Source organism: Hypomesus transpacificus, chromosome 14 (assembly GCF_021917145.1).
Source record: "Hypomesus transpacificus isolate Combined female chromosome 14, fHypTra1, whole genome shotgun sequence".
In the NCBI taxonomy this organism is placed as follows: domain Eukaryota; kingdom Metazoa; phylum Chordata; class Actinopteri; order Osmeriformes; family Osmeridae; genus Hypomesus; species Hypomesus transpacificus.
The window spans coordinates 6,560,895-6,583,782 of record NC_061073.1 but is presented as its reverse complement, the minus strand read 5'-3'; the positions used below and the strand labels follow the sequence as shown (position 1 = coordinate 6,583,782).

Below are 22,888 nucleotides of genomic sequence, written 5' to 3'. Positions count from 1 at the left end.
GGGAGGAGGACAGGGACATATGAGGACACCTACCGTGACAAACACAGTGGTTCTTCGTCGAAGTTTTACGAAACAAACATTTTTATCTTACCTTTAGGGCATGCAATTAAAGAAGAAAAACATTATAGCTGTTCAGCACTTCAATACATACAGTACCTCATAGCTCAAGTATTCCCATTGCTCCCTTCATCTTCTATATGCCACTCAATCAATCATCGGTCACACAGTTGCGATGTCTGTCTTGCGTTTTATCATCAGCACCGCCACCCCAGCTGTAAAAGTCTATCGTGCTGTGTTTAATTGTATATGTAAAAACGTGTGTGTATGTGTTTTACTATGACAGTGAACTGGCTGGATCACAGTAGGACTTTTCGGGAGCAGGGCGTGGAGGAGAGCGAGACACTGCTCCTCAGACGCAAGTTCTTCTATTCCGACCAGAACGTGGATTCACGAGACCCTGTCCAGCTCAACCTGCTCTATGTTCAGGTCAGCCAGAAACACAGATACATGCAAAGTATAGAGATTTGTTTTGTCACTGTAGGTCTCAAAAAGATGTAAATTAGAGAGCTGTGATGATTACAGTGTATTCAGTGCTAGTACCTGTCTTTCTTCTGAAGAGTATGTCCTTTAGAACGACTGTACCTTGTATCACATTTACTGTAATGGTGTATTTGGTCTGTGAGAGTCCTTTCCTTTGTATTAGTCAAGTGTGTTGAATGTTGAGTAGTTCATGGTGGGGTCTAATATCTATTGTTCTAAAATTGGAAGTGCCACACCACATAGAGAAGTTACTGCACATGCATTACTCACAGTAAAGGGTTGAGTGTTAGCCAGTCACTGAATGCCAAAACTGGCTGGCAGATGGGCAGACAGACGGACGGATGGATGGACGGACAGAGAGACAGACAAACAGAAAGACAGATTGATAAGTAGGGAGACAATCTGTCTGACTGTGCGGGTGCCCTGTGCTGTTTCATTGTTTTTGCTTGGTATGTGTGTCTGTGGCCATGCTGGTTGTGCCTGGTTTGTGTGTTTTGTACAGTGTGTGTGTGTGTGTACGTGTGTGTGCGTTTGTGTGTGGAGGGCTGCTGACATTGGGTGTCCCTGGGGGGGTCAGCTGAGCCTACTATACACCAGGCAGGCTTTGCTCACTGCATGCCCCAGTGCATCCAAATTACCTTCTCCAGGCTGGAGCTGGGGGCAAGCTCCGTACTGACACCTAGGCTCACAGGAGCAAGCAGACACTTCACACATACTGTACTCCCATAAACAAAAAGAGACACACACACTGACAAAAACACAAAGGCGCAAAGGCACAGACACACATACACAGATCACACACTCAAAGAGAGCGAGAGAGAGAGACCTTCACAGAAAGAGAGTGAGACATTCTCACATACTCACACTCCCAAAAACACTGCGAGAGAATGTGCACTCTCACAATGAAACATATACTCAATACTAGCATAAATGCATCTTCAGTTAACACACTTTCTACTGGAGCTGTTTATGCACCCATAGATACACGCTAGGTTAACTCTCTTCCCTCCCTCCACTGCCTGCTCCCCCTTGTCGGTCCTACTCTTTCATATCCTTCTCATGCCCTGGCACACAATGCACACACCGCAAGCCTCTACCATGTTCCGTCCTCTAACCCATATCTCCTTTTGCAAAAAACGTGTGCTCCCTCCTCCTGTTTGCTCTTCTCATTCCCTTCCAGCCCTCCATATGCCCATCCCCCTCTATCGCCCCCTGTCCTCCTCTCTCACGCTCGCACGGACATGAATGTCACACAAGCAAATCACAGACACAGTGTCCCCTCATGACGGTCGCTCTGATTCCAGTGACTCACATTCGTCAGCGGGGCTCAGAGCTGCCAGAGCTAAAGAGAGGGGGCTTTCTGTGGCCGGAACGTACCCCAGGCCCCACTCTCACCCCCTGACATCCATGTAGTGCTGCCCTCAAGTGCGTCACCAGATGCGCATATACCACACACACACACATTAATATCTTCCTTTCTTTGAGGACACACTCTACTAAGCAGTTCCCTTTGATCACTAGTTGTCCCTCACTATTGGAGTTAGTAAGTTAAAACTGTGAGTGTGAAATATGATATCATCTCTGGCATTCTGTAGCGACTGCACCCCAGTGATTAGCTCCAATGTTTATTAATGATGTGCAGCTTGCATGAGCTCATCCCCCACTCTTAACGCACACACACACACATACACACACACACACACACACACTAAGGGGGGTATTTCGTGCCTTGGTTTATATGCAAAAGGACTCACTAGCCCCTTTATATGCCTGCGCAATGACATCAAACCTCTGAACCCATGCGAGCAATTTACATACACTTACAACGGACACATAGGCGTTACACACGTCACATAGTTGTCTCGCTGGTGATGTGCACACTTATTTAGAAGACGCGTGCACAGTGCATGCATGTAGTGTACACTACACCTAACACCTACGCCACACGAGCACTACGTCTAACTGTTTGATAGATATCTTGGTGTGCATACAGCCAGGTGTTATTTGTGCTATGCATACTATGTTTCAGCGCAGCACAGTAACACATGGGCACACCTTCCCGCTTAGACTCCATCAAGGGATTGTTGTATCGAAATGTGTTTTGTGCTATTGATTTCCAGTCGCTAACAGGCTTAAACAAACAATCAATGGCCGGACTCACATCCACCATGCTATTATTGCTGCACAATTTTTTTAGTTGTGGCCAACTGCAGGTAATCTAGCCTAAATAGGTTATATGTTGTTATTATTACGATATAAGATATGGCCTGTTGTGCTCTTTAGTTGGCCATAGCCCAACACCAGACAAGGAAAGCGACTGAGGATCATCCAACTCACTATATTTTCATTTATCCTTTCAACTGGATGAAACTGAAAATACTTGTAAGATTGGATGTAATAGCAACTTCGGACATTAACATGTACATCATAACAGAGGTACAGTCCCAGGCGTGTTAAATTACTGTAGTCTCTGTCAGTTCGGGTTCGAGTCCCGGCTATAGATCTGCATTTTGTGGTCTCAGAACTTGTATGACAATAACATATATTTATTTATATTTTACAATATTACATCCAGTTAATTTATTGAAAAGAAAGTGAGTTGGGTAGTCCTCAGTCGCTTTCCTTGTCTGGTGTTAGGCAACTGCCAACTAAAGAACACAGCGCAGGCCCTCTTCCAACATAATAACATAATTGAAATAGGCTAGGTTACCCACAGTTGGCCACAACTAAAAATACAAGACAACAATAACATGGTCGATGAGAGTCCAGCCATAGCGTGCTTATTTAAGGCTGTTCATCGTAGCAATTATAAACATGTAATAGCACAAAATAAATTTCGGACCAGCGATCCCCACATAACACACACACACACTAAATTTCCCGCTCATGCTGCTCGCTCACGTTCTTATTCTTATTTTGATATATATTTTATTTTTTAAATTTGTATATTTTTAAACTGTTTAGTTCTTAGAATTAGTTTACTTAATTTAAGACTTGTATATGTTTATTGTTTGCACCTTCCTGCCACAGTAAATTCTGTGTTTGTGTAACATAGGCTACATGGCGAATAAACCGAATTCTGATTCTGATGGAGATGGGAGAAGAAACCCACCCAAATTAGCATTGGTTAAACAGTCGTGGGAGGAAATTGCCACAATTATTACAAATCAAGTTCACTTAGGCCTACATAGCGATTTCACATGAAATCACAACAATGTAACATACCTCCTCAGAAAGAAGACCCTGGCCTCGCCAGCAGTGTGCACGGACCAAGCTTGCGCCCTTAAAATAGCATCTGAATAACGCGCCATTGACTGTACGTTTTTCGCACTGTAAAAAAAGTTAAAATACCCCACTTTTTCTGTACATTATACGTGTTTTTTCTGTAATAATTTTTGGTTTAGACATAGGAACCTTGAATTGTGAACTGAACTTGGGTAGTTGACGTCATGCAATCCCAGCATGCACCAGTCAAAATCAAAGACTACAAAAGCCTGCAAAAGCCTTTTTGGGGCTATCTCGTTGTTAATGATCATTGACCAATGGACTTTTAGTGAAGCTCTCTCTTGGAAGTCGCTTTTGATAAAAGAATGAATGAATGTAAAGACGCCAGATTAGGACGAAGGAAAGTTGATTAATAAAATTCAAATCAATTGGTCGTTAACTAGTTAATCAGGAGCCTGTTAACGACAATTAATTTGAATCAGGTGTGTTGGAGCAGGGAAACATCTAAAACGTGCATGAAAGGGGGTCCCTGAGGACCAGGGTTGAAGACCTCTGGAATAGATAGTTGTGTAGCGGCAACGCTGCTGTTACCCAGAAAGCCCCGCGGCAAGCTGAAAAGCTACAGAGTTCAAGGTTTAAGCTTAGTTAGATAAGCATTGTTTGGAGTTTTGTTGTTGTGTTCGTTCGGTTTTGATATGTGTAATGTGATGGTCTGTAGTTTGGATACATTAAGTGTTCACCCTGAGTGTGAATGTTGTCCAGTTAGATCGCAATCCAACCTGTCTTTCAAATTAAATATGCGATGAGCTTCAATCCTGTCCAGTTTGTACAGCTAGCCGGCGTTAAAGGTATAATCTGAAGCGCCGACAGTATCTGGATACTGATTATAGTATGTGCATGCCGTGTGTTGTGCACACAAGTTGTTTTGAATGAACATGTTTAAACAGAATAACCTATTTGGGCTTAATTGAATATTTATAGTTATTGAAAAAGTAGTTTGTGACAGAGAAGTTAAAAGTCATATTTCCCCGCAAAGAACAGCCTGTAATGTAATATTACAGATATATCTCGTACATTTGGTACTGGAAAATTACAATTATTTTTATCGGTTAATTAATGTTAATGAACTTTTTTTTACCGTAATTAAATGGGTGTAATCTGGCGTCCCAACTGCCAGATTGTTCCTGTTTTTTTACACCGTTTTTTTTTTCCAGTGTGGTCAGTGGCAGAATTGTTTTTCTGAAACTGCAAAATAGCACTGGGGAACGTTAGCGCCGGAACACGCCTCCTTTTTCGCTGAACCGCCCCCGGGAGCGCAGTCATTCCCTAATTTACCAACGTGCGTCTGTGGAGGGTAAAGTACGCTTTGCGTCGAGTGCAAACTAAGAATGATACTTGCATCGTTGACAAAGTTAATTGCGCTGCAAGATGGGGCCCCTTCCTGACTTCTATGTGTCACATCTCACACAGCTAGTTGCCTGTACAGTACATATCTCTGTTCACAAAGACTGTGTTCTGCACTATAAACAGGGGTCTTAATTATTGATTTGCCTGTCAATTGATTGATGAGTCGACTGATCGATTGTTGTATGCGTTGGATTGAACGGCTACTGTCAGCGTTTATTGTGTGACTTTGTGGCTATAGTGAACTCTGGTTAGTGGGTCTGGTCAGACAACCCCGGATTGACTGACAGGGCTGGTGGACTGTAGCCCCTGGCTGTGTCAGGCCCTGTGAACTGTCCTGGCCTCTATCCCTCCTCTGAAGTCCTGCTGCTGGTGTTGACAGACTTTCATAAGGCATCCTCACAAAACAACCTTGTTTCACGGGGGGAAAGGGATCTTTGTGGATATAAGTAAACATGAGTTATCCAACCAACTACGCACTGCAGCACACTGAAAGGGTGTGGTTCTGAGAGGAGGAGAGGGTTGCAGAAGTTTCAGTCGAAAGTCCTGTTTGGCCGGCTGATGATGTAATGGGGCATATTAAACGAGGTGGGCTGAGTCTGTGTTGAAAAAGAGGAAATGCTCTGATGGAGGCTTTCTCACTGTCAGGCCTCTGTACTGGGAGCCATTAATCTCGCAGCAGAGGACTAGAGCGAGAGGAGGTGAGAGAGAGAGCGAGAGAGAGAGAGAGAGAGAGAGACGTAACAAACTGGTCCCAGGAGAAAACAACAGACGTAGACTGCCATTTGGAAGCTGTCTTTTTTCCACTCAGAGCTACTGTACCTAAACGTTTGTGGAACCTATCGGCAGGACTTTGATTGAAGAGATGCTGAAATTCAACAGATGTCTAGTTGTGGTCTGAGAAGCATCGCCGATGAGTGACGCCTCATAAAGACTCATTCAAACAAAGCTGTTCTAAATAGCTCATTAATGACACATTGTGGATCATCTTAAACTGGTTATGCTCTGTTTTGAGAGCCTGGCTCACTCTTCACTGTCTTCCATCCCTTTTATGCGATGGATTGCTCGTAAATTATACAGACAGTTCAATTGAAATGGTAGAGATACTCTTTAAACGACATGAACAAGTCTTTTGGCTAATCCTCGTAAAAGTATGTTAGATATTTCTGTGCATCGATTACACTTATTCTCTTGGCAAGCACTGGTCTCTAGAGCATCCTTCAAAACACTGAATGTAGCGGTGGGTTGTCTGAATATGATTCTCACACATATTCTCTCTCCTCTTTCTCTTTCTTGCTCTCTCTTTCTCTCTGTTCCTCTCTCTCTCTCCCCTCCCTATGTTTCTTTCTCCCGTAGGCCAGAGATGACATACTGAATGGCTCCCATCCTGTCTCTTTTGATAAAGCCTGTGAGTTCGCAGGAATCCAGGCACAGATCCAGTTTGGACCCCACGTGGAACATAAACACAAGCCTGGATTCCTGGAGTAAGCTGCTTTGTCGGATAGCTGCAGCAATGCTTTGTCAGATAGCTGCAGGATAAAGTAATGCTATCGACTTCCATCGGTACATTACAATTCCAGTATTCATCCACCCATCTTGTGTTTATCTATTTGGGGATGATCTTTTGCAATGTTTCTAAGAGTGGGATACTCAAAAAGTTATGTAAGATCTCAACACCCCTGTCAACTGTGTTGGTGGTGGGTCAAAAATTTACTTTTCTTCCTAAGTCTGCTAATGTAAGGGGGTGCATCATTAGTGTAAAGCTGTTGAATGTGTTTCATGTCCACAGCCTGAAAGAGTTTCTACCCAAAGAGTATATCAAGCAGAGAGGGTCAGAGAAGAAAATATTCCAGGTATGTCCAGTTCATTCTAGTTATGTCCAGTATGTTGTAATTAAAAAGATAATTTTCACTACAGTAGGTGAACAATACACTAGCCATATTTCCTGTTGCACAGAAAGCAGAAAGTCCCTAAAAACAGCCTTTGAAAAACCCCAAAATATAGTGATAGAACAGCACTGATCCTTTTCATGTTTTTGTTTTTAGGATCACAAGAGCTGTGGTGAAATGGCAGAGATTGAGGCTAAAGTGAAGTATGTGAAGCTTGCAAGGTCCCTGCAAACATATGGGGTGTCCTTCTTCCTTGTGAAGGTAAGCTGTGATAGTGGAAAGGTGTTATTCTATCACAGAGTTATGTACAATGCCCTTAAGAGACCGTAAATGGAACGTTAACCCCAATAAAAGAAAGCTGACTGGGAGAACACCAAGAGAGAAATGACGAGAGAGAGGAAAGAGTGAGAGAAATGCGAGAGACAGAGAACGAGAAAAACAGAGCAATAGATTTTAGGATTTTGAAAATTGAATTATGTTGAATTATTGACTACCTAGCACTCTCTCACACAGCGATTTCATCCCAAAACACGTACAGTGTGCAGTAGAAAAACTACCGGTACATCTCACCTCAGTACAACCTTCCATTTGTTATCTGTCAAGGTTGAAACCCCATCTCAGGGCTCATGGAACAAGTTTTCTTCTATTGTAGGGGTGTGTGTGTGGTGAGGGGTAAAGGCCAGTTTAAGCACTCTGACAAGACTTTGACCTGTGCTGTGAATTCCAGAGCCAACAGAAGTTCTGAAACCTCACCCAAGGTTAAATATTTAAGATACTATCTCAGACAGGGTGCACTACGTCAGATAAGAAAACCTGGTTTTCCGCAAAGAGCACAAAGCAGACAGCCTCAATTGTATGAATAGCATAACCAAAGACAATGGAAGATTTCAATAGGTCTCTATACATAGCTATCCTGATTATTGAGATAATGTTATCTGCCCTTGGGTGATATGTTTTGAGCTGTACAAGCTACTCTACATCTGAGCTGCCTTTGTTGCTGTCTCAAAGCTATATTTTCTGACCCTGAACAGGAAACAATAGCCTGAAGACACAGAAGGTATTTTTTGACTCCCCCATCTCCCCTAACCACTAATTTTGCATAGTCTTCAGTGATCCTGGAGAGCAGCCAAGTGTAGACTCATGCTCTGAAGTGAGGCGTAATGGATTTCCAGTGGGCAGAGACGAGAGCACTTGAGCTTGGCAGAAAGCTGCTGGAAGCATTGATACACTGACAGTGTACTCTTGTAATGCCCCAGCAGCCTGGGAGGTACTGGGAGAATAGGGAGAGGGTGGGGGTGGCTGGTTGTCAGTTAAACAAGCCTGAACTCTGCAGGGTCACTTCCCACCTGCCCTCAGCACTTCCTCTGGGGTTTAGGAGAGTTTTGTGTGGTGGTAGCAGTAACACTCCACCGCCAATCCCCTCTCTCCACACATACAGTCCTGCAGTCATCTGCCTAAGTGTCCAACACCTACAATAACAGGTCGTGTTGTTCCTATCCTCAGGAAAAGATGAAAAGCAAGAATAAGCTAGTCCCTCGGTTGCTCGGCATAACCAAAGAGTCTGTGATGAGGGTGGATGAGAAGACTAAAGACGTGGTCCAGGAGTGGCCCCTGACCACGGTGAAGAGATGGGCTGCTTCTCCCAAGAGCTTCACACTGGTAGGTTCCTCTACCATAGACTGGTTCAACCTATCAGGCCTCTGCCTCAACCAAACCCATGCAGTCATGCTCTGGTGGGATTCATTCAGGGAAAACCTTTACTCCCTACTTTTTCAGCAACATCAATAATTACAAAGCATTGCTGCCTCAGTCCACAATCTCCATTGTTTTCTTTTCAGTATGCAGTTTAGTTATTTTATCAGTCTGTGTTTACCGTAGATTGCGGTGGAAGAATGTGAAACATTTAGATGTGTTATTCATTTGAGTGCTTTTTCAATTTTGTTTCTCGGTTATTGTCAACAGTGGTGTCCATTTTCCTCTCAGTGTTTTATTAAGCAAGACTGCTTTCAACTGGAATGAATACTCCATTTAAAGATTAAAAGGGAGACCAATTTTAAAGATACTCAGATGTACATTGGCCAACATTGATTTGAATGAAATATTACACCCCTGTCTCTCGGAGGAAGCCTTTGAAGTGTGGAGTTTTCTATTCTGAAACTGAGGATGTCTCATATCTAATCAGGTCTTTGAAGAAGTTTGAAATACAGTGTGCAGGATTCACAGGGTTTCTTTTGATTAGCACAAGCAATAATGACAGTGTTGGTTTCAGTCCACGCAAATCTTTTCTCTCCCACATATATTACCGGTTCTGCAAGTGAAGGAAATGAAGGTCATCCACTAAGAGTTCATTATTACATTATTGACATGGTGAAAAGCTGTCCAAGACATTGCCATAGCTTGGCCATTGCTCAACGTTAATGTTTCATAGTGAGACAGAACCCTTTAGACCTGTTTGTTTGAGGTGCTAATATTTTAGTATAGTAGTAAGAGTAGGAGTTAGTATATTGTTGGATTAGTTTGATGGAATTTTAGAATCTTTGTATCTCTCTGTGTATCCTGCAGGATTTTGGAGAGTATCAGGAGAGCTACTACTCAGTTCAGACGACAGAAGGAGAGCAGATCTCTCAGCTCATCGCTGGCTACATTGACATCATCCTCAAAAAGGCAAGTTTTTGCCTACCAGCTTAAGCTAAAACACCTTTTTGTAGTTGAGTATGTTACTAATTTATGTTACTTTCCATATGTGCTTTGCGTTCTGTGATTCCTGTCAATGACCCCACCACAGAAGCAGAGTAAAGATCGATTTGGGTTAGAGGGAGACGAGGAATCCACCATGCTGGAGGAGTCAGTCTCCCCAAAGAAGTAAGAGTGGCTTTATAATTCTGTGTACTGTCTGCTCTTTTTTTATAGGTCCTTTCATTCCGCTGACGAGCCATATTGTGGAGCCATACTGTAGCCTAGTTATTCCTTGTGAATGTAAACCTAGGCTTAATTGTGCATGTAATCCCATTTCTGTCTGCGCTGCTGTGTCCCCCTGAGAAAAATTAACAAAAACTGCATTCAAAAATTTCAAATAGCATTATCCATCTGTGAGATAGCTCTCCCTGGTATATTCTAAAATGGTATTCCTTAACACTGTACCGAGACTTCAGTATGTGCTCTCCTCTGTGAATATTCCCTATGTTTTCAAGACAAGCTATATATAAACCTCAGGGAAAGCAGCTCAACTATAGTTATTGTATTTTACTGCAAAATGTGCAGTGATTAGGGAGACATACATGCATTTGGTAAAATACAATAACGTAATTAACAGAGTGACTAAGTTCAGTTGCGTTCCGAGTTTTATGAACACCTCAACATAAAATGACCCGTTCAGACTCAACGGTTCTAGAAAAGTCTCTCTGAGGCATGAGGGTACAACTGTACAACATAGAGTCAATAGGTGTTTGTTATTATAGGCAGGCGGAAGCTACATCATTGAACTGTCAGAACACATTAGGTTATAGTGGGAACTCTTATATATGAATGGATAATAAGACAGTATATATGATCAGATGTTAAGGTAATAGCCGATCTCCTGATTGTGATTTACGTAAACACATAGGAAATCCAATTTCTTCCACAAACTGCAGATGTGATTGTACTTGTTAAGACATCCTGTCCTGGGAAGGCTATTTCCTTCAGTTTATTCATTTCATGTACAGTAGCTAAGCAGCTAAAAATGTTTTAATAAAGATGCCACATAGAGTCTAGAGACAGGTAGTCATTAGGAGCCAGCTTGCCTCTCTTACAGACAGTAAATGGGCATCAGTTCTGTTTTGTATGCCAATTGATTCCTGTTTTGGTTCTCAGTACAAAACGTAATTGCTGCCCCTCAAAATAAACAGTAATTAACCAATAGAGTCATTGGCAGCTGCTTACTCTACCAGGAAATATGTAATTTTCATGTGTTTGTAACATCCTATCGACACCTACTATCAGACTAAATTTAACATGCTACTGTGACAAACCGCCAAATCTGACTTGGTCGTTAATTTGTTGATGTAAAACATTGACTTTGTAAAAAACTACCTTTTGGAAAGGTAACGCAGATCCAAATGGTCATGCAGTCTGTCTGTCTGTCTCTGTAGGTCAACCATCCTGCAGCAGCAGTTCAACCGCGTGGGCCGAGTGGAGCACGGTTCAGTGGCCCTCCCAGGGATCATCCGCTCGGGGTCGGTGGGCGGCCCGGACACATTCAACATGGGCACAATGCCCTCCGCCCAGCAGCAGGTCACTATGGGCCAGATGCACAGAGGACACATGCCCCCTCTGGTGAGCTTGCCCACTGGCATCCACACCAATGTCACACAGTCAGAGATCACAGCTTGCTTATTTTGTGTGTGAAACAAAGACACATCATTACAAAAAACACCTAACATAAAGTGTGCTGATGTATCGTGCCCAGTGCATTGACAAAGTATGTGGTGTGTGTTGTCAGAGTCTGTCCCAGCAGGCTTTAATGGGGACCATCAACAGCAGCATGCAGGCTGTGCAGCAGGCCCAGTCTGACCTGGGATCTGTAGATAAACTGCCTCCGCTAGGCCACGACATGGTGAGTCCTCAGAGCCCTAATCCCCCTTCACATAGCACAGCCAGATAGCCACAGAATGACACGGCTCCAACTGCACTCAGCACTTCCCAAACCTTCCGCTCTCTTTGTACGCCCTGTACAAATCCCTCCTGCTCACTGGAGATTAATTTTTCCAACGTTTTTGTGTGTATGTGTTTTTTTTAAAGAATTGTTGTACATTCCCTAATCCAAATGATTTTTGGTGCTCCATAAAAGATGCAAGTTGGGTTTTCCGAGAGAATGTGCTTAGGCCAGAGCGAGGTTGAGTCATTTATATTACGTTGGGGTTCATTTGAGTTCTCATGTTTAATGTTTAATTGGTTGCTAGAAATTGATTGTAAATATAGGATATGAAATTTAAAGCATGGTACGTCCTAAAAGTTCATATGAGCTGAAAATATCCAAGTGTGATACCCACTCCTTCACTCCCTTCCAGGCATCTAGAGTTTGGGTTCAAAACAAAGTGGACGAGTCCAAACATGAAATCCACTCTCAAGTGGATGCCATCACTGCTGGAACCGCCTCGGTGGTCAACCTAACTTCAGGTGTGTGCCCAGGAGAACACAGAACAAACTGACTGAAATGTCGAAACCATGTTCTCAACCCCCAGCGACAGTATATTTGCTCTGGAATCATAGTTTTTGTTAGGCTAGATCTAGGCAAAGCTGGAGAGGAAATTGCCATGTTCTAAAGAAAACATTCTTAAGTTAAAGCCTGAGTAACCCTGGGATGTAAAATCAATACACACGTTTTCCCAGCGAACATCAAGCACACCGGGAGGCAGACCTCAGATATCCTTTAAATAATGAAGCATTTCCCATTTGCCCTGATAAATATTTCCAGTGATGAATAGTTCCTAAGTGTGTTGTCCTGAAGCTGAACTGGCTGGTATTCACCCTCCTGGGTGGCACAGTGCCAGGCAGGTCCCTGACAGCCTGTTGCAGGATTTTAATATTTTCCAGCCATCTGTTGGATGGCACTGATAACTCCTCTAACTGTACCATCCTGTGCAAAAAAAATTCTAAACAAATGAGGATAACACACTCACTGTGTGAGCTTATTCCTGCACAACTGTCTCAGGGCAGTTATTTTTGCAGTATGTATGTTAACGTATGGTGGTGGTTGTAGTCTGGGCTGTTGTCTTCAGCTAAACATACAAGAAAGGGTTAACAGCGTTGTGTCGTCATTGTCGTCGTCCCCCCGGTCCTTTCCAGGTGACCCCACAGAGACAGACTACACGGCCGTGGGCTGTGCCATCACAACCATCTCCTCCAACCTGACGGAGATGTCCAAGGGAGTGAAACTGCTGGCTGCACTGATGGAGAAGGAGGTGGGCAGTGGGCAGAACCTGATGGGCGCCGCCAGGGCGCTGGCAGGGGCGGTCACCGACCTGCTCAGGAGTGTGGAGCCCGCAGCTGCTGAGGTGAGAGGAGCTGGCGCTGCTGCAGCCTGACATCTGGAACATTCTATCAACACAGCCTTAGACACGCTAGCAAGCATGTACCTTGCATCTGCTGTTTTCAATGTAATTAAAAACGTTTTATCATAGTGTCTTTTCATAAAACATTTCTTAAATAAAAAAGAGATCATTAAGGACACATGAGTGACACTGAGAGACTGATTTAATCAGTCGGGGACTTGTTTGATTCAGTGATGTAGCCTCCCACCTGTCTAAGATCAGGTGAGGCCTGTGACTGAGTGAGGGAGCGTGGGTTTTGTTAGTGACCATGGTGATGTCATCCCCAGCCCAGACAGACGGTGTTGACGGCGGCAGGAAGCATCGGCCAGGCCAGTGGGGACCTGCTGCGTCACATGGGCGAGGGCGAGACCGACGAGAGGTTCCAGGTTGGAATCCACTCCCACCCTGTTCCTATGACACCGCTGCCAAACAGGAAGACACACTCACACGCTCCCACCCCCTCGTTTTGAAGCAGCACACTATTCTGTCGACCAGGCCTGCTTTTCACCACAAACTCATGTAATGAGCAATGAGAATACCCCACACAAAGTCTGACAACATGTCTTCTGTCTGTGTTTTATGCATGTACATGACAGGCAATACTGTACAGTCATGGGCGAAAATCTCACGGGAAAATACAATTGGTCCCCCTCAATATATCACTGTGAACATAACAAAATCATGATATCTTAATAATATGCATTGATGGAACTTGTGCTGATTATAGACACATAATAAACCTTTGAAAGTTTAGTAAAACTTCAGTCAATAACATATTCCAAAGGTCACCTATGGTATGCTCTTCTGGGCTCAGTGATGGAAGCTTGTGCATGTTGTTCCAGGACATCCTGATGAATCTGGCCAAGGCAGTGGCCAATGCAGCTGCCATGCTGGTCCTCAAGGCCAAGAACGTGGCACAGGTGGCAGAGGACACAGTGCTGCAGAACGGGGTGATCGCAGCTGCCACCCAATGTGCCCTGTCCACCTCCCAGCTGGTGGCGTGCACCAAGGTACCCACACATAGCCACACCCTGTCACCCAGTCAAGGGCTCCGGATAAGAGTAGAAGCGAAAAGCTTGATGATAGCTGCTTAAAAGCCCTCTTCATCACCAATCCAGTGTACACACAGATGAGAGTTGCTGAAATGTCACCTTTGTCTAATGAGTGTGCCTCATTAGACAAAGTTGAGGGGATTGCTATTTGTATTTTTTTTATTGTTAATTTCTAAAGTGTAATTGTTTTGATACTTTGGTCTATTTATTGCTTTATCTGTTTACTTCATTTGTACTTACTCTATATAAATGTTTTCATCTATTGTGTTTTCGACTGTTTGTTTATTCCATGTGGAACTCTGTGTTGTTGTTTTTGTCACACTACTTTGCTTTATCTTGGCTAGTTCACAGTTGTAAATGAGAAATGTTCTCAACTGGCCTACCTGGTTAAATACAGGAGAAAAAAATAAGATAAGATAATAAGACACGCTTTGTGGTTCGGATTTCACAGCAGCCCCCTCCAAGCATCTGTGATTAAGTTGTTTTCTGTGTCTGCGACCCGTGCAGGTGGTGAGCCCCACCATCAGCTCTCCTGTGTGCCAGGAGCAGCTGGTGGAGGCTGGGAAGCTGGTGGACCGCTCCGTAGAAGCCTGCGTCCAGGCCTGCCTGTCAGCCACAGACGATGGCGAGGTCCTCAAGCAGGTGAGCGCGGCCGCCGGCGTGGTGGGCCAGGCCCTCAGCGACCTGCTGCAGCATGTCCGCCACTACGCCAGCTGCGGCGAGCCCATTGGCCGCTATGACCAGGCCACCGACACCATCATGACCGTCACGGAGAGCATCTTCACCTCCATGGGAGATGCTGGTGAGCTCCGGGGAAGGGGGGGGGGGGGGAGTGGGGAGAGGAAGAGGTAAAGAGGGCATTGGAGGATGGAATTAGGAGGGGAGGGGAGAAGAAGAGAGGAGGACGACGAGGGAAGGAGAGGAATTATTTTGACTGACATTGTGGTAATGATTGCCAGTCAGTTTGGTGTCCATCAAATGGAATCACATTGATTTGGCTGGCTATTACCAGAGACATGACAAATATAAATGATTGCTTGAGTCAGCAGCAGTTCTTGCCTCTGTTTCTCGTCTTTTATATTCTGAAGGCTTTCAGAGGAGTTGTTACCATTGATTTTGACTGAGGGGACCTAAGATGTTGTCAGGTTATGGTTTATATTAACTGACCTTCAAGACATTGTTGAAACATTTTCAAACACTGAAGTATTTGTTATGGTTCAGCCATGAGACTGAAGGATTTCTGAGCTAGGCCAATCCTCTAGGGGTTGAAGAAAACATGTCATCTAAAACCACTACAGAGCTTCAAATCTGCTTTCAATCAGTGTCTGAGAGTCTTTGAAATGTAAAAGAAAACACATGACCTGAGCACTCTAGCAAGGTTGAGCACGCCAGTAAATCCTCAATGTGTCTGCAGAACAACCTAGTAACTGATATTAAATGTATGTTTGACCCTCCCCATTTTCATGATAAGTGAGCATTTTTTGGGATTTCTGGGGTAAGACTGGAGACTATAATGTGATTCTCATGTCTCTGAACATCTTTTCAATAGTTATTTCTAGCTGGAGGTGGGTGTTTGGGAGTCATAGCTTTTTATAGTATGAGCGTAGGGGGAGACCTAGCACCATATAGACTATTCATATTTCTGGGTCTTTCCTCAGGCTTTATTTGATTTTAGTTCGAGTCTAAGAATAAAATTGTTCTCTTAAACAGTGAAGCTGATTTGGCTCTTAGCCAGAGTAGAGAACACATAATCATACTGTGTGATATCAGAAGGTGAAAAAGAAGCAGGAGGAGGGGTGTGCAATGTAACGTCAACGTTACCACATCTCTTTGCTGTTAACCTAGGAGATGGTATTAATGGGGGTCCATGGTTTTCCTCTTTCTCCGTTTTCATTTGCTGTCTCTGTGATTCTCTCTTTCACCTTTACTCTCTCTCTCTGTCTCTGTCTCTCTCTCTGTCTCCGTGTAGGTGAGATGGTGCGCCAGGCAAGGGTCTTGGCCCAGGCAACTTCTGACCTGGTCAACGCCATGAGATCAGACGCTGAGGCGGAGGTGGACATGGACAACTCCAAGAAGCTGTTGGCTGCCGCCAAGTTGCTGGCTGATGCCACAGCCAGGATGGTGGAGGCTGCCAAGGTACAGGGATGGACTCTGTGGGCCCTATTTTAACGATCTGAAACGCAAGTATCAAAACGCAAAGCGCAAGTAACTTTGTGGGCGGGACTCCGGCGCTGTTGCTATTATACTGGCGGGATAAATGACTTCTAAAATGGGTTGGTCTGAAGTAGCTACATTACTAATGGGTGGGGTTTGGGCATAACGTGCAATAAACCAATCAGAGCGTCATCTCACATTCCCTTTATAAGCAGGCGCGCTTATGTCGAATTGCTATTATAACAGCGGATTTGCCAGGCGCACGGCAGGAGTGGTTCACAGCCGAGGAGACCGACGTTCTAGTCAGGGCCGTAAAAGATAGAGAAGTGACATTGTATGGGAAAGGCAGATCAGTTTTCTCATTGCACTAAGTTGCCCACTCAAGCTGCTCATTCAAATTCTTAGTCTTATTTTTATACGTATTTTATTTTTTTTATTTGTATATTTTTTTATTGTTTAGTTTGTTTAACCATTGTACCTTTTTACTTAATTTAAGACCCGTATATTGTTTGCACCTTCCTGCCACAGTAGATTCCGTGTTTGTGTAACATACATGGCGAATAAACCGAAGTCTGATTCTGATTGGGATGGGAGAAGAAACCCACCCAAATTAGCTTCGGTTAAACAGGCATGGGAGGAAATTACCACAATTGTTACAAATGAGGTTCACATACATAGAGATTCCTCATGAAAATCTTTTTAATCATTGACATTAAAAAAGAAATGCAACACAGCCATACAATAAATCTAAATAATTTAACGTAGTTTCGCAGGAAGAAGACCATGGCCTCACCAGCAGTGCACACGGGCCAAGCATGCGCCCTTAAAATAGCATCTGAATTACACGCCTTTGACTTTAGACTACTTTTTTCCTGGTCTGTGGCGGAATTGTTTTTCTGAAACCGCAAAATAGCACCAGGGAACGTTTGCGCTGGAACACAACTCCTTTTTTCGCTGAACTGCCCCCGGGAGCGCAAGGTCATTCCCTAATTTACCGACATGCGTCTTTGGAGGGAAAAGTCCGCTTTGCGTCAAGTGCAAACTACGAATGATTCTTGCATCGTTGACAAAGTAATTTGCGCTGGGTGCAAGATAGGGCCCTGTGTCTCTTATGGCAGCTGGGGTGCAGATACAGAACATTCAGCACAGGATGGTATTTTGGTCTTTGTGTTTCAGAAGACACAGGGGGTTCTGTGGTTGCTGTTAGATTGGACTACTGCTCCTATTAAAGTTGAAATAATTTCAGGCCTCCCCAGGGGTAGTTAATAAGCCCTGGGCCACAGAGACAAGTATAGATGAACAGGATATTATCAATGTGAAATGCTCAGGCAAGTGAAAGCATGCTTATGGCTTATTAGATGCCTTTGATCTGTGACACATTAATCACGATATTGCTGCCATCACTAAGAGGAAATGGGAGTCTTGTACTTGCGGTTTCCTTGGAAACTGTCAAAAAGCAGACCATGCTTCATGCCATTTTGCATGTAATGTACAGTCTGTGTTTGGGAAATGTTTAGAGAAATGTTCAGTGCCAAGGCAGAGCTGTGATTATCATTAAAGTGGGATTTGCATGTGCGTGTGTGTGCGTCTGTTTGCATGCATGTGTGTGATCAGGGGGCAGCAGCCTACCCTGATAATGAGGACCAACAGCAGAGACTGAGGGAGGCGGCCGAGGGACTGAGGGTGGCAACCAACGCTGCCGCCCAGAACGCCATCAAAAAGAAGCTGGTCAACAGGCTGGAGGTGGGCCGCTAGCAACACGCCCTCACCTCAGTAATGCTACCTTACAACACCACTGTTGCCACCCACACCTGGCTATAATTAATAACCCACCAAAAGGCACTTCTCTATCCAATATAAAATGCCCCCATTAGACAAAAGTATAGGGTATTGTATTGGAAAATATAATGTTGTGCTCCAAGGCATTGTGAAATGCATATCAAAATGCCATCATTTTGCATTAATTTGCACAAATAAGAGGCAATTTTGCATATTTCTGATTTCTGCTCCTGTGGCAGCATTAGGGGGAGGTGAATCCCATTAGTGATGTGAATGAGTTCATGTGAGGGTAAAGATCTGTGTTTAGCCCGCCAGCATCGACGAGCCTCCCCTGACTAGATGCTAACTGCTCTGGTGCTCCCAGCACTCAGTCAGCCTGAGCACACAGCACACAACCCCAGGCCAGAATCAGACTCCTATCACTTGGCATATCTCTATCCCTCCCTGTTGCTTGGTCATGGTGATGGTTCCTTCCCACAGAAAAGATAGAGAGATTTGTATTTAGACTAATTTAGATTGAATCATGGGTGATATTAGAGAATGACTGTGTATCTTGACTCCACCTGCACCTTCAAAGCTCCTTAATCCTCCCTTCGTATGGTTTGAAGACAGGGCTATATCTGTTCATCAATCCCCCAAGTTTCAGATCCATTCTTGACCTGAACATTACCTGTATACAATTTCTTCTGAGTGTACTAAGTACTGTACATAGCATTCAGTGTTGTCTTGCAATTGCACCAAAGAGGTGGTTGGGTAAGAGTGAGAGAGAGAGAGAGAGAGAGAGAGAGAGAGAGAGAGGGGAGGAAGCGGACGGTTTTCTTGCTGCTTTTCTTTTCTTGTGAGATGTGCCAGAACTCTGCAGTCTTGTTTGTATTCTCCAGGACAAAGATGTCATTGTTGTTCTGTTTCTTTTTTTCATTCCTATATCCCTCCCCTCCAACCCTCCACCCACAATACATGGAATGTCTTCTCTCTCCACTTCCTATCTCACCCTTGCTTCAAAGCAAATCACCCCTCAGTGACTTTGGGGCTGTATAGTTAGCTAAACTTACAATTTATCAACTGTCAGACATACAAGTTACAACAATGCTAAAAGGGAGCGCATTACTAAAATGAAAATATGACACATCATCCAATTTTATTCTTGGGAGATTTGTTAAGAACCCTTTGACAAAGACGTTTGTGGCCTCTTACAAAGATAAAATCAAGTCATGTTGAGGAGGAGTTTAAGTTGCTGTGACTTTTAGCCATGTAAAAGATCTCAGTGATGTCTAATGAATCTTGTGGCTGTGTGTGGAACAGATTGCTGCTAAGCAGGCTGCTGCTGCTGCCACCCAGACTATAGCAGCTGCTCAGAATGCTGCAGCCTCCAACAAGAACATGGCTTCGCACCAGCAGCTAGTGCACAGCTGCAAGGTACTCACACTGACAACAATATACCTCTAGGGTCAGATTGTAATATCCACCCATGTACTGTTATATCACCATATAGCAAAATTCTGATGGGCAGTTTTAATGACTATCTTTCACCTTGCTTCAAATTCATATCTGTGTTGTGTCCCATATGTGATCTATGGAAATGTGTGTGTGTGCAGGCGGTGGCAGATCACATCCCCCAGCTGGTCCAGGGGATGCGGAGCAGCCAGGCTGAGCCGGAGGAGCTCAGTGCCCAGCTCACACTCATCATGGCCAGCCAGAGCTTCCTGCAGGTACTGGAGCCCCTCTCTCTCCCACATGCACATCATATTCCACCTCACTGTCGAAAGGTAATTTGTGTCTTCGAGATATGTAAATGTCTCAAGCGGCCGAGCTTTATATCATGCCATTCTTATGCATTTCAATTTAGTTTATGTCATATAACCCCCCATTAATGCTGTTGCTGTTATTTTCTTCCTCCAAGCCTGGCAGTAAGATGGTGACGTCTGCTAAGTCAGCAGTTCCAACAGTGACGGACCAGGCTGCAGCCATGCAGCTTGGCCAGTGTGCTAAGAACCTGGCTACCTGCCTGGCAGAGCTCAGGACTGCCACCCAGAAGGTGCCTAATGAACGCTCAGCCACAGACCAAACTCAGCCTTCTCACTGTCCTGGAGATATATACAAAGCAACACTATGACAATGCCACACTTACCAATTGTCTTGTGTGGACAATGGAATTGATGAATCGTTTATGAGAAGTTTGTGATGACTGCTTGTGCCCCCGTGTTGCTGCAGGCCCATGAAGCATGTGGACCTCTGGAGATTGACTCCGCCCTCAGAGCCGTCCAGACCCTTAGGAGCGAGCTGCAGGATGCCAAGATGGCTGCCATTGACAGCCAGCTCAAACCTCTACCTGGGGAATCGGTCAGTGAACGACAGCGTCCAAAACACCAATTGGAATGAGATAAGATAGGGTGGAGATGTTTTAAACTTTGTGTGTTAATCCACCAGCTGGAGAAGTGTGCCCAGGACCTGGGCAGTACCTCCAAGGCTGTGGGCTCCTCCATGGCCCAGCTGCTGACCTGCGCAGCCCAGGGCAATGAGCACTACACAGGTAGGGCCCTGGGGAACTACAGGAACCACTTCCTGTTTACTCACACTGTAAATCTCTCTCAACCAGCAGAGTGGTCACTTGTTATTAGACTTGTTATTTAGTCTTGTTAGAAGGCTTGTTTTTCAAGAAGAGTAATGGCAAAAAAAATATTATTTGCTGCAAAGGGAACCCTATAAAGCTGTTGAAGTGGAAAACAAGATTGAGTAGGTAGCAGACACCCTGACGAGCATAAAGAGATATCCAAGTGTAATTAAATTCCTGATTTAGTGGCGGTGTTATCACTATTGCCTAGCAGAAAAAGAAAGACCCCGTAGGTCTTGTATGGCCTGGCATTTTTTGCCCTCAATTCCAGCTCAATTTGTGCTCATTCGGGAACCGATGAAGACAGATTTGAATAGTGTATTCTAACAATGAGTTCTCCTAGACTGAGCACACACTCTCAGGCCCAGGGTGCTAGTCTCTTCTCATTAATCTTATTTTCACTAGATTTAACATTCCTTCAGCAATCGGCTCTACTTGGCTGGAAAATGCAATTTGATGCAATTTTCTGCTTTCGCTCTCAGTTTTGTGTAAAATAAGTAAAGGCCAAATTCCACATGGGGCCGTATTTGACTATAAAACGAAATTGTTTTAACAATGGGGGTGGTTTATATTTGCCCCATCATGATAGTGGTCTAGTTGAGCTGTATGCAATTATTCCACAATTATACATATTAAACCTGCTAAACATGCTCACCTTAATGTTTTTCACAGATAATGAGATTTAAATGTTGTAGAATTTGGCTAGGAAAGACATAATTCTATTTCTCTGCAAAGGCATTACATAGCAGTTGAAAACATGATACAATAAGTCTAGTGGAGGAATGATGACAAGAATCCCCCCTTTACCTCCCCATCTTCTCTCCATGGTAACCGGCTACATGTGTAGGCGTAGCTGCCAGGGAGACAGCCCAGGCCTTGAGGACGCTGGCCCAGGCAGCTCGAGGTGTGGCCGCCAGCACCAAGGAGCCCCAGGCTGCCGCAGCCATGCTGGATTCTGCCCAGTACGTCATGGAGGGCTCTGCTATGCTGATCCACGAGGCCCACCAGGCCCTGGTCCACCCTGGGGACGCAGAGAGCCAGCAGAGACTGGCACAGGTCAGGACGGTTCCTACTGATGTCTAAGCCTGGTCATGCTCACATCAGGTGGCTCTCCCTGGTCCTTCACTCTCCTCTGTTCCCTGACTGATATGTGTAAAAACTCCTCTCCATGACAATGAGCTTCACCATCAGATGCACTGTAGTGCCCTGTGGGAGATAAACATGTTGGTTGGCAAATGCCTGGGACAGTGGCATAAATTAGTGACATGGATTGTTGGGCTTTGCTTCAGTGCTGATTTGCATTGAAGCTGTATTATACTCAGAATCGTATAGCTGTGTTCTGGGTCCATGGGGCCTTGGTAGGATAAGTGTTGGGTTGGGCTGAGCAGGGCTGTGCTGTGTTCCAGGTGGCCAAGGCTGTGTCCCACTCTCTGAATAACTGTGTGAACTGCCTGCCTGGCCAGAAGGACGTGGACATGGCCCTCAGGAGCATCGGAGAAGCCAGCAAGAAGCTCTTGGTGGATGCAGTGAGTCTTACACTGTGGACTTGGAAACATGAGAAACATATCAATAATCTCTACAATCTTTACACAAATGATTTGGTCATTTGTACCCATTCATGATTTAATCGTAAACGTTCCTACAAATATGAATCTGATCTGCGGAAATCTAAAGAAACATACAGACTACAGCTGTGTAACATGTGTCTCCACTCTCGACAGCTCCCTCCCTGCAGTAAGACCTTCCAGGAGGCCCAGACCGGCCTGAACCACACGGCAGCTGAGCTCAACCACTCCGCTGGGGACGTGGTCCATTCCTCCAGAGGCACCAGCAGCCAGCTGGCTGTAGCCTCCGGAAAGTTCAGTGAGGACTTTGACGAGTTCCTGGACGCCGGGATAGAGATGGCAGGACACACCCAGGTGGGTTCCGTCGTCCGTCGACAGAGCTCCATAGTCACTTGATGGTGATTCCCCCAGTAAAGAGTGTTTGCTTGTTTATATATAATATTTGGATTTGGAACGCCTATGAGGTACTGTAATCAAACTTTGAGTGCTTTCACATTTTTCACTGTCACTTTAGGGCTTAAACTATTTTGACTCGTTTCATAATTAGATTTTTTCATCTAAATCACTTAGTCACAGGGCTGTCCCCGAGAGCTCCAAC

At 44.5% G+C, this 22,888-nt stretch overlaps 1 protein-coding gene across 2 annotated transcripts in view; it reads left to right on the top strand.

Annotated features, from left to right (window-relative positions):
- tln2b (talin 2b) overlaps nucleotides 1-22,888 on the top strand; it is an 87,222-nt gene that overhangs the window by 37,849 nt on the left and 26,485 nt on the right. For both annotated transcript variants that reach the window (XM_047034124.1, XM_047034125.1), the window contains exons 6-29: nucleotides 344-486; nucleotides 6,526-6,653; nucleotides 6,959-7,022; nucleotides 7,215-7,319; nucleotides 8,562-8,717; nucleotides 9,621-9,722; nucleotides 9,844-9,920; nucleotides 11,189-11,372; nucleotides 11,539-11,652; nucleotides 12,107-12,215; nucleotides 12,885-13,093; nucleotides 13,417-13,515; nucleotides 13,972-14,139; nucleotides 14,689-14,983; nucleotides 16,151-16,317; nucleotides 17,950-18,078; nucleotides 19,417-19,530; nucleotides 19,710-19,823; nucleotides 20,015-20,149; nucleotides 20,326-20,454; nucleotides 20,542-20,644; nucleotides 21,573-21,781; nucleotides 22,132-22,251; nucleotides 22,447-22,644. In XM_047034124.1, the coding sequence (XP_046890080.1) occupies nucleotides 344-486; nucleotides 6,526-6,653; nucleotides 6,959-7,022; nucleotides 7,215-7,319; nucleotides 8,562-8,717; nucleotides 9,621-9,722; nucleotides 9,844-9,920; nucleotides 11,189-11,372; nucleotides 11,539-11,652; nucleotides 12,107-12,215; nucleotides 12,885-13,093; nucleotides 13,417-13,515; nucleotides 13,972-14,139; nucleotides 14,689-14,983; nucleotides 16,151-16,317; nucleotides 17,950-18,078; nucleotides 19,417-19,530; nucleotides 19,710-19,823; nucleotides 20,015-20,149; nucleotides 20,326-20,454; nucleotides 20,542-20,644; nucleotides 21,573-21,781; nucleotides 22,132-22,251; nucleotides 22,447-22,644 (3,371 nt within the window). The remainder of the gene's footprint in view (nucleotides 1-343; nucleotides 487-6,525; nucleotides 6,654-6,958; nucleotides 7,023-7,214; nucleotides 7,320-8,561; nucleotides 8,718-9,620; nucleotides 9,723-9,843; nucleotides 9,921-11,188; nucleotides 11,373-11,538; nucleotides 11,653-12,106; nucleotides 12,216-12,884; nucleotides 13,094-13,416; nucleotides 13,516-13,971; nucleotides 14,140-14,688; nucleotides 14,984-16,150; nucleotides 16,318-17,949; nucleotides 18,079-19,416; nucleotides 19,531-19,709; nucleotides 19,824-20,014; nucleotides 20,150-20,325; nucleotides 20,455-20,541; nucleotides 20,645-21,572; nucleotides 21,782-22,131; nucleotides 22,252-22,446; nucleotides 22,645-22,888) is intronic.